Below are 11,631 nucleotides of genomic sequence, written 5' to 3' on the forward strand. Positions count from 1 at the left end.
CTATGTCATTTCTTGGAAAAATCATAGAAGGATTAGGCATATACTTTACTTTATATTTACATGGAACTTCTGAGGTTTTGTCATACATATTTATTGTGTCCCTTTATTATTAGATAACACAGAATGGGTTAATGATACACCCAAAACCATTTGGAAGAAAGTTGTGGATGAAGTCCAAGATTATTTCCAATACACATTAGACTGGTAAGTTTTATCTGATATCAGTAGTATAGATATAGCCTTCGGCTCGGGGGATATAAACTCTAGCTGGGAATGTCACAGTATATACCCTGTCTTAGACCTGAATAACATATAATATATTTGTTAATAGCCAGAAATGTAGGAATTGTCTATAAGAATGCAAATTTAGTTTTACCCTTGTCTATATGTATATTTTACATACCGAAGTTGATTTCCATTCTCTAATTTTAGTTGTAACTCTGTATATTTTATTCCTTTCAGTGATTCTATAGATAGTGCCTTAGAAAGGTATAACCTACAGAGAGTATCACTGTTGAGACAGTTCTGTCTAAAGGTTGGAATTCAGATCTTGTTGAAGGAGTATAACTTAGATGCCAAGAATAAACAAGTGTTCTATGAAGATGATATAATCAATGTCTTTCCTATTGTCAAAAATGTTCATCCTAAGGTATGCAGTTTAAGACTAGAAAATTGTTGTTTAAATAAAAATGTTTAAACATTTAGAATGAAGATATTTTTAATTGCATTAACAATGTACTTTCTAAAATGTAGCCTCTTTGTTTTTAAAATAACGTTTTTTACAATGATAGTATAATGTTGAAACAAAATTTTCCATTGAAATTCTTTCATCTTTTCACTCTCATTTCATGTAATGGAATATCCATGTGAAGTTATTTTTGTGTAGATATATGATAATTCTTGTGAAAATAAGTTATTATATAAGAATATTTAAATAGAATTTACACAAATAGAGCCCTTTACTCAAATTCTACAAATGGTTTTTTTCTAGTTCACATTCAGTTCAATAATTGACAAAATATCTAATGAAGCCTACTTAATGAAAGTTTGTTTTGAGAGGGGGATAGGACCTTCATCGTTACTCCAGGATTGGGCGTTTTAAGCTCTGGATTTTGGGATCCAGGAATCCTTTTTTTCTGATTTCGGTATGTCTAGATTTGCTTTATTTAAATTTGGAACATCAGGATTTCTTTTTTTAAATCCGGGATTAGGGGATCAGGACCCCTCCTATCCCCCTACTTTTGAAATAGTATATAATACAGTATGTAAATCGTATATCATTTTAAATAAGAATAAAATTAAAATTGATGAAGGAATATTTTCTTATGTGTCTCCCATGTTCACAGTAATAATTTGTTGTATTTGTTGCAGGCCACTGATGCTTACCACTTTTTCACCAGTGGACAGACTAAGATACAACAAGGATTGTTACGGGAAGGTTATGAACTAATCAGTGAAGCCTTGAACTTACTTAACAATGTCTACGGACCCATGCATGCTGAGATTGCTGCCTGTCTACGATTACTGGCCAGACTTAATTATATCATGGGAGAATATGGAGAGGTGAGTGTGTCAGTATATACAAAATAATCAAAAATGAAAAAAGTTAACGTCTTGTTCTCTTTAAAGTCATAAGAAACCTCAAGTCAAAAAAAAATAATGCATATGTTTTTTATAACTCAATGAATAGTTTTCATTATAAAACTTATGTACATATACTTTTTTCTGAAGAAAATTCTTCAATTTATTCATATTTAGAAGAAGTTTACTTTATTTGAATTGCTTCCTTCCAGCAAGCAATTCCCCGGACATATATTCCGTATGCAAAGTGACCTCAGTGTGACCCATCTCGTAAAAATCCGGTGACCACAATACACATGGATGTCCTTAAAATAAACTATTATCTGTATTTACATGTTAAACACGTGCTCAATTTCCATGCTTTTTTGTTTATTTTTCGTCAATTGTTGACAAACAGGTGACAATCGTTAAACTTCGGCTTCAAAACACGAACTTTAATTACCTGCCATATTTTCACAACAACACTGACTGATTGAAAAAAAATTGATGATTATATGAAATTTACACGAAAAAATGATAAATTCGAGTACAGAAGACTAAGTTTATGATGTTTGTATGCATTGGTTCAAGAATTATTTTTCACCTGTCACTCGTTTCTTATGACTTTAAATAAGATACTATGGATTCTTTTATTTTCATGTGTACCAATTTTCGTGGATTGAGAAAAACTTGTATGTACATGGATATTAGATCTGTGGTTTTGGCAAAGTCTGTATACATTCCTTTAGAAAATTTGTATCTCGTTAAAGATTTAAATGCAAGGGTTCCCCTTCTTCCCATGAAATCCACAAAAAGTAGTATTAACAAATATGCATAATTCTACAGTACATTTATACCAGTATACCAATCATTTTAGAATTTCAACAATTTAGATTCAGTGTACAAATCTCTTCAAATTTACCTACCTATTTTGTCTAAATTTTGATGATTTCACTTTTTGCCATTTAAGAGTTGGAGCCCTTGATTGCTTTGAAAATGACATGAATTCAAAATTTAGTTTGCTCTCAATTTACAATACTTGTGTAAGTCTTCTTGATCAAAATTTGATAGCAAGAGTAATTGATAATGAAATGTTTATTTCAGGCTATGTCATACCAACAAAGGGCAGTACTAATGAGTGAGAGAGTACTTGGTATAGATCATCCAAATACTATCACAGAATATGTAAGTATACATAAGTAATAATAACCTTTCAGTCCGTCCATCACATGAATATTTTCGTCACATCTTTCTCAGGAACTACATTACATGGATTTCTGAAATTTGGTTTCAGGGTTTATATAAGTTGCATCATTTAATGAAAATTTCACAACATTAAAAATTTTAAGTTAAAAAAAAAAAGGTTTATTTCTTTCTTTGACTGATTTTCTGTTTAATATCAGCTTTGAGGCAAGACAAAAAAGTAAATTTGAGTTTTGAGGCCTTGCATTTTTTTCAAGAAAGGCTGTTCTGAATGAAGGCTTTTAAAGGAAATGATATATTAGAGGTTGGACTCTTCTTGATATTTGTCTGTGGATAATAGGGGAAGGAATTTAAGAATACATTTCTGTTACAAATTAATATAAGAATTATGTGTGGTAAGTTCGACATTGTATTTTAGCATTTAGATTCTGCTGTTGATCGGTTTACACTTATCGAAGCAATTTGCCATGTATAGTTTTGCCCACCGTCACAAATTTATTTCTATTTTGTCTGTTTTACTCCCAGGCACACCTTGCCCTGTACTGCTTTGCCAACAGTCAGGTATCTATTGCCTTACGACTGATGTACAGAACACGATATCTTGCCTTGTTATGCCATGGAGACAATCATCCAGAAGTAGCTCTTATAGATGTAAGTACATTTATACTGAATTACCACACATATTTTAATGAGAGTGCAGCAAGGGTTAAGAAACAGTTAAATTTGTCAGTCTTAATTGATTAGAAGTACTTATAAATGAAATACCAAATTAATACACCTGTTCAAACTGTCATATTTATGTCAAAAGTTTGTGACAAAAACTTACCTTTTTCAGCTTGAACTTTTTTAAATTTTAGACCTGTTTTTAGTCAAAACCATTCAAACAATTTGTGAGAAATACAACAGTAACTGTAATCTCTTGTGTTTCATAAAAAACCCAGTAATTATAAAAAAAAAAAAAAACACTAAATAATAAAATATGGAAAGTTATGAGATAACTTCCACAACAGACTACCTGTTTTAATACAAATCTTAAAAACAAATGTGTGAATTACAACAGTTTAAAAAAAAACAACATTACTTTATGATTAACTGTACATATGTAGGAAAGGTATAAGATAACGTTGACAACATTCCTTTCAATCTGAATACTTCTTTGTGATTTCAGAGTAATATAGGTTTGATCTTACATGCAGCAGAAGAATATGATCTATCATTGAGATTCTTAGAAAATGCTCTACAAATAAACTCAAAGTAAGTTTTTATAGGTTTAATTTAATATTCATAATTCTATATACTGTATAAGCAGAAAATTTGGTGGAGGATTTAATTTCGTTTATTTCTTGGAAAGAATATATCCACAAAATTAAAACCCAGACGAAAATTCAACCTACATATAATATCACTTCCCTTTGCTGGATACCACAAAATTAAATCCCAATTCAACCATATATAGAGACAAAACCATGAAATTTTGGCCCCACGAAAATTAATGTTTCTATAGTAGTTAAATTATAAGTGAATGAAGTTTCAAAGTCTCCATTTATTATTGTATGTCTATTTATATCACTGGTAAGAAAAAATGTAGACTTACAAATTTTGATTGTGAAGTATTGCATGGTTTATTGAATTTAAGAAAAATAAAAAAATGTATATTACAACTTTGTGGTAAAGTTCTTGCTGATTTGGTATTGGATAAAGCCACATTAGGGCATCAATTCAAAAAACTGTGCATGAAAATAGATCGACATTTTGGGGTGAGTTTAAAATGTATGATTGAGATATTTTTTTTCTCTCGGTTGCATGAGATTAGACACAAATATTATTGAAATTGAGATATTTTAATACAACCGCAAAAAATTTTGGGGATCATATAATGATATGATGTTTTTTTTTATTATTTCTATAACAAATTTCCTTCCTTCTTAGATTCCATGGTGCTAAAAGTTTAAAGGTTGCTATGAATTACCACCTGGTAGCCAGGACACATTCCTGTAGGGGAGATTTCAGGGCAGCTTTACAGAGTGAAAAAGAGGCTTTCACCATCTATAAACATATGGTAAGGTTCATATTTAGTCAGATAAATATGTTATATTCAAATGTAGCAAATCTACATGAATGAGGTGAATCTGAATAGAGTTAGTAGCTATCTGTTCCTTCTGGTCATTTAAATTTCTTGCAGAAAAAGAAAAAACAATAAAAGTCGAAATTATTGCTGAAAGACGATTTTGTATGATGGCTGCTTCTTGACTATATATTCTCGGAAGAGCGTATTAACCAAAGAACTACTCCTGAATTAGTAAAAATCAACTTGGATATAAGCAGTTTGTTAATTGTACCCAATTTTCAGTCCTTTGACTAGCCACTCTAAAGGTACTAAGTCAATAGTCAAAGAGAGACTAAAAATACGATAAAAAATGAAAAGAAAGAAACAAAGAGATTGCAAACATTTCCTCTAAATGCAACATAGAAAACTAACGGTTGAGCAACACAAAACTTTTGAATAAAAGAAACCAGAGTGGATTTTGATTTTTTAAAAGTTGTCCTGCAAAGAACAGTAGAGTTTTATTGAGTCACACTCACCTTTTATGAGATAACTGTATTGTATTTTAAGCTCCAATGGCATTAATTGGGGATTTGATGGTCGCAAATTAAGTTTACTGGCGACGCATAAGGGGAGACTGTAAATGGGTATTTGTGACCATCAAATCCTCAATTGATACAGTCAGAGCTTAAAATACAATATTGTTATCTCCATTCTAATGAAACTGACAGAAAATAATGTTAATACATGTATTTAAAATTTGACATATGCCGCTTGTGCGTACGTCCTTTAGCATCAACTGTCAATTGATGCCATGTAAATAAGTGACATTATCCAATCAAAATGAACGTTACAAACGTTGCTGCATTAGAATTTGTCATTTATGTTTGCACTGAAGATTTGAGAAGCCAGTTTGATATCTGTTATGTTCATAGTACCTACAGAATATGATTGTATTTTGTGTATTTGTAGCAATGTGATTGTATTTTGTGTATTTGTAGCAATATGATTGTATTTTGTGTTTTTGTAGCAATATGATTGTATTTTGTGTATTTGTAGCAATGTGATTGTATTTTGTGTATTTGTAGCAATATGATTGTATTTTGTGTATTTGTAGCAATATGATTGTATTTTGTGTATTTGTAGCTTGGAGAAGAACATGACAGAACAAAGGAGAGTTCAGAATGTTTGAAGCATCTCACACAGCAGGCTGTTGTCTTTCAGAAGAAAATGAACGAGATTTATAAAGGAGAAAAATCCATAACATTCCCTCCGCTACAGATACAAACACCATCCATTGGCAGTGTGTTAGAAACATTAAATGTTGTTAATGGAATAGTCTTTGTACAAATCAGGTAATTAACTTAGGTTATCTCCCTTTCTCCAATATTTAATCCATGATGCAATTGTTGTAGTTAAGGAAGCTGTATTTCCATTTGAAAGCTTGCAAAAAACAAACAAAAAAAGGAATTGCCCAGGTTAAAACAACTTGGTTATTAAATATCAGTGTGATAAAATTTTGATATTGAAGTTAATAATTTAGTACATTGTATACATAATATTTTTATTGTATACATATTATAGAATAATTTTACTATGACGCATAAGTTTTAAACATGCTAGCTGTTGCAATGGTTTGTATTTTTTCCAAATTCTCAATTTGAACGAATGAAGTTGTACTGCTACTTCAAAAAGAGTGATGTAATCTTTAAATCCAAAACTTTGTAAAAAGTACAGTAATTAAAATTCAGTGAAAGTTAAAATAAAGACTTGTTGGATTGTTTTTTTTAGTCCTGAAGATATTGAAAGATTCAAGAAACAAATGGCTCTTAAATCAGTAGAGAAGGACAATGAACTAGAACCAAAAGAACTTGACGACAAACTGTCAATCAAAGAAGTGAAGGAGGTGTTACCAAATGGAACAATGACCAATGGCAGTTTAGAAACAAACAATAGTGAAATGGCTCTGCCCTTAGATTGAAGATCAGGGATCAAATGAAAGGTGTGGCCATATATTCAAGCATTTAATCAAAATAAATGCAGAGAACATAAATGTGCAAACTTGGTCATGTATTCGTGTTCAGTGAAGTGTAAAAACAATATGATGTACCAGTTCATAGATTTGTGGCTGATCAGTTCCGCTGTTCCATTCAAAACTGATCGGTTGTTTTATATTGAGAGAAAAAACAGTTATTGAACATTTTTACTGCCACAAATCAAAAACTTTGGCAAGCTGTATAACTTAATAATAATGTATACAGTAGCATTTAGGAAGTAGAAATTACTAGATTACTGTTAATTCAGAAATTATTGTGTGCATTCATTATTGCGATTTTGTCATTTTATACTGAAATGCCATTTTGACTTTTGCGATATTCAGAAAACTCTTGTTTAATTCATACAAAAAATGTCAAAATGTGAGTTTGAATTATTGCGATTATTGCTTGTTTCGCAATAATTTTGTAATTTCTGAATTTACAGTACTTAGAAGTGTGGTTTGTTTGTTAAGTTTATTTCATTTATCTACGAGAGTTGTCAAATTTAATACATATAGCTGTGATTTTTAGAAGTGTGTATGAATATATATGTGTATGATGTCTGATTTAATTAATGAATTATGATATTGATTGATTTATGATATATATGAAGTAGTTGATCGTGATTACAAGTACATTTGAAAAATTTTGTCCTTTTTGCATTTCTTTATTATACAATTTTTTATGTGCACAGAAATTTCTAGATTTATTTCACATATAGTGGATTGAAATGAACTTTCAAAAAGTATAGGAGTTATATTTAAAAAAAAATGTTAGATATTCTTATGTTATCCTATATAACATTTCTTTATCACTAAACATTAAAATAATTATGAAGTTTATCATCTTAAACAAAATTGTGTCTGAAATAATCACAAATATCATGTAAAATTCAAACAAAATGTAAATATGTAAATAACTTTCCAAGCATGTATATACCATTAATTAGTTTTATTCCTAGGCATAGTTGCATGATTAAAGCTTGTATATTTTTTTTTACAATAGTCTGAAATAATGTATTGTGCATGAAATACTTGCCACTGGATCAAAAGTTCAGAGTTATAATGATCATTGCAACAATAGGACACATTATTGAATAATAGGTTAATTTCTAATCATGTCAACTCTATTTGTGGAGTTTTATCAAACTTTTTTTATGATAAAATATCATATTCAAGCAAGGAGCTTACAAATTTTTATGCTGTTTTTTTCAAGATTATTTTGTAAAGAATAATTAGTTTTAACCACAGTAAATAAGAATATGATGGAAAAAAGCAGAATGAAAATGTGTCTTGAAGAAAACATAAACAAAAAAATGATCATTATATATACAATAACTTTGCTACTAAACTTGTTAAGACAAATTTAACTATCTGTGTAAAATAAGTGTTGTCAAATATGGTGCATGTTAATATTATTTTTAGTTGTGTATTTTACCCAATCATCCAATCAAATTCATAGATGACATTATATTTAATTATGTCTTTATGATACATTCCAAGCGATATTAGTGCTATAGTGTTGCTTCATTCCATTTAGTTTTTATCTAGTAGATCTGTAGTGTAGATTCCTCCATTCCAGAATTCCCAGTTTGGTGTTCCAAATGTTCCTTTGTGTGCATGTATATAATATCATTAAGGGGAGGTCACTCAGTTTTCAGGGGAGATAATTGTATTATTTGAATGAGATGTTTTGTGATTAAATATTTTTTTATTTCAAGAAAATCATGCATTTGTATCAAATTCTGTTTCAAAGATTTTTTGATTTGTTTAATTCATTACTGTTGTCAGGGATTCATATTCTAGATTAAATGTGGGGGGACAGTATTTTGTCAAACAAAGAGGAAATAAGAGTTTTAAAAATTCAGCTTGAAAGGCCACATTGAACTTTATTTTGGTTTGTTTTTGTTATTGATATCTTTCTTTGATCTCTAGTTGAAGACTTATTATAAATATTTAGCTTCAGTATTTAATGAAGAAAATATATGTATTAAAACAGGTGTAATGAGGAAAGTAAATGTATTAAAGTATATGTATCATTATAGATCATCATAATGGGTAAGAAGATGTCGTTGTAGAATATCTTCCTAACAAATATTATTTATTTATATAAAAAAAAACATTATTAATAGCAATACTATGAAGAAAGAAAGTCAAAAGTTGTTTTATAGCAAAGACTGTTTTACCTGATAACCAGTTTACTTTTTATTTTGTAAATTTGATGAAAATTGTAAGAGCCATCTTCACACTAAACCACAAGTCCTGCGGCATTGGCTAGCCAACCGAATCCAGCTAAAATTTTCAAAAAAATTAGTTTTGGCCTTATGGACTTGAGTTTATCGTGAAGGTTGTTTGTGCAATTAAGAAAAGAAGAGTGTTGACATAAATTGCTGAGGCAAAAGTTCAGTTAGATTAACATGAATTGTTTAATTAATCCTGAGCAGTTTTTGTGTTGACTGATATTCAGGCATACTGTTTTGGGGTATAATGAAGGACACCCTTAATTTAAACTTTTTATATATATATAACAGTAACAAAACGATAAAGAAACAGCTTTAGAAAAAAATACAAAAACTGGTCTTTGCTTTAAGATGGAATATTTATGTTATGTGTGATTATTTTAGTATTATGAATGCAAGTGAAATAGTTTTTGCCAATTATTTTATCATTTTTGTGCCAATTATCCATATTTTAGACAGAACAAGAAATTCACTATTTAGTATATATGTAAATATTGTTTTGTTATTCGTGTGTGATAGAACAACATTAGTTGACAATTTTTTTGTTTGTTTGATATTATAGTTAATGAGGACGGAAATATCAATAAATCAGTCGAGGTTGATTGGGAAGATAACTCTATTTGTAATCTTTGTATCTATTACTTTATAGATGGATATTATTTCTTTTGATAGAATCATAAACTCGAGTCCCCCAAAAACAAACAAAAATATTTATAAAAAAAAGAATAATAAAAAAAAAAATAAAAAAATGGAATTATAAAAAAGAAATCAAATAAATTATGCATTGCTAAAAAGTTCAATGAAAATGAAATAAATGCAATTGCATAATTGAAAAAAAAAAATTAAAAATTATATATATCATTACAATTTTATATAAGAAAATAGAGCAAAAGAAATATATCCCTATATAAACCATTGCATTCCCTTCCACCACCTCCTTGGATATCAAGTCTGAATGTCCCTACTAGGGCTTGATGTTCCGTATAAATTTTTCTAATTCTTGCAAGTGTTGTATGTGATCTTTTTGCATTCAATGCTCAAAATGTTTAAGCATACTATCATTATGATCATTAAATGGGGGTACTTCTCTTAAAAGTTCCTTCTCAACCCTCTCACATTTATGTGTTACTCGAATAGGCCTGAACTAGGTCTAGATACTGTGAGGAGCCCCCCCTCTTAAAAAGAGACTTCAGTTTATGTACTCACTTGTATCCAGAATAAGCTTTTCATTTTTGTCAAACCCCAGTAAATTTGAAAGAAGGCTAGTTTAAGTATGCAACTTTTTTATTAAAATACAGATCATGTGGCAATCTTTAATTACAAGGATCTGATAATACTCTGTCCTACTTTCTGTTCTAAATTTTTTATATCAACCAATGAAATTTCTGCCTTCTAATTTTTGAAGGTTTGTATCATTATGATAAAACCTGAGGATACCGAAAGGTTGTTAGAACAGAATGTAGAGCATTTTCAGTATCCAGTAAATCAAACATAAATGTTTAGTTTTCTTCTTTATAACACAAAGGTATCTGTCACCATTGTCTCTGAGAGCCAAACAGATACAGGACAAGAAACCAGTCAAAGCTTCCCAACAATGTCGACTGATTCTGTTATATTTCTGTCATATTTGTTGTGACACTAATTAAATAAATCCTTCAGTGGATATGATTTTTAATAATAAAGATATAAAAAGTATGTGATTTTGTTTTGTCATTTATAGTTTGAAGAGGAAGACACAGGTATGCTATAGTTAACAGGTACCAGGATTATAATTCACACCAGACACGCGTTTCGTCTACATAAGACTCATCAGTGACGCTCATATCAAAATATTTATAGAGCCAAACAAGTAAAAAGTAAGAGCATTGAGGATCCAAAATTCCAAAAAGTTGTGCCTAGTATGGCTAAGGTAATCTGTGCCTGGGATAATAAAATCCTTAGTTTTGTCGAAAGATTCAAAGTTTTGTAAACAGGAAATTTGTAAAAATGACCACATTATTTCTGTTTGTTTGTGGTTAGGTTAGTGTTAGGAAACACCTAGTGATGGGTCAATGATATTTGGTATGTAGTTGTTATAACGTATAGTGAATACATTCATTGAATAAGTTAATGGAATATTATGGCGGTTATTATTTTGGCGAATTCAAAACTTTATCAATACCTTTACATGTGTACTTTTAATTGGATGAATTTATTTTGGGGATTTTGTTCTTTCTGTGAAATTAAGCAAAAATTTAAACCATGCAAAAATAACCTACTATACGGTAGCAGGTTTCCATGGATATTGTTTGGTCTGTGCCTTCAGTTGTGGTTCATAGACTGAATGTTAACCAATATGTTTAAGTATTGCTGTTTTACTTCTACAATTGTATTTTACTATCAAGATAACAAAAAGGGGAGAAATATCTGTGTTGTCTGTTCAATCATTCAAAATGTACAATCTGCGAAAAATGAACTAATCAAGTTTAACTGATTGCTGTTGAATTTGCATCACACTGTAGGACATGCTTACCTGAAGCTTGATGCCAAAAATGAGAAATTGGAGGAAA

At 29.8% G+C, this 11,631-nt stretch overlaps 1 protein-coding gene across 1 annotated transcript in view; it reads left to right on the top strand.

Annotated features, from left to right (window-relative positions):
* LOC134681342 (clustered mitochondria protein homolog) overlaps positions 1-10,777 on the top strand; it is a 36,810-nt gene extending 26,033 nt beyond the window's left edge. Inside the window, exons 27-35 of the mRNA XM_063540921.1 lie at positions 114-204; positions 463-649; positions 1,372-1,563; positions 2,665-2,745; positions 3,289-3,414; positions 3,932-4,017; positions 4,693-4,822; positions 5,954-6,162; positions 6,599-10,777. Of these exons, the coding sequence (XP_063396991.1) occupies positions 114-204; positions 463-649; positions 1,372-1,563; positions 2,665-2,745; positions 3,289-3,414; positions 3,932-4,017; positions 4,693-4,822; positions 5,954-6,162; positions 6,599-6,788 (1,292 nt within the window). The 3' untranslated portion in view covers positions 6,789-10,777. The remainder of the gene's footprint in view (positions 1-113; positions 205-462; positions 650-1,371; positions 1,564-2,664; positions 2,746-3,288; positions 3,415-3,931; positions 4,018-4,692; positions 4,823-5,953; positions 6,163-6,598) is intronic.
* Positions 10,778-11,631: the final 854 nt, after the last annotated feature.

Source organism: Mytilus trossulus, chromosome 8, assembly GCF_036588685.1.
Source record: "Mytilus trossulus isolate FHL-02 chromosome 8, PNRI_Mtr1.1.1.hap1, whole genome shotgun sequence".
Lineage (NCBI taxonomy): Eukaryota > Metazoa > Mollusca > Bivalvia > Mytilida > Mytilidae > Mytilus > Mytilus trossulus.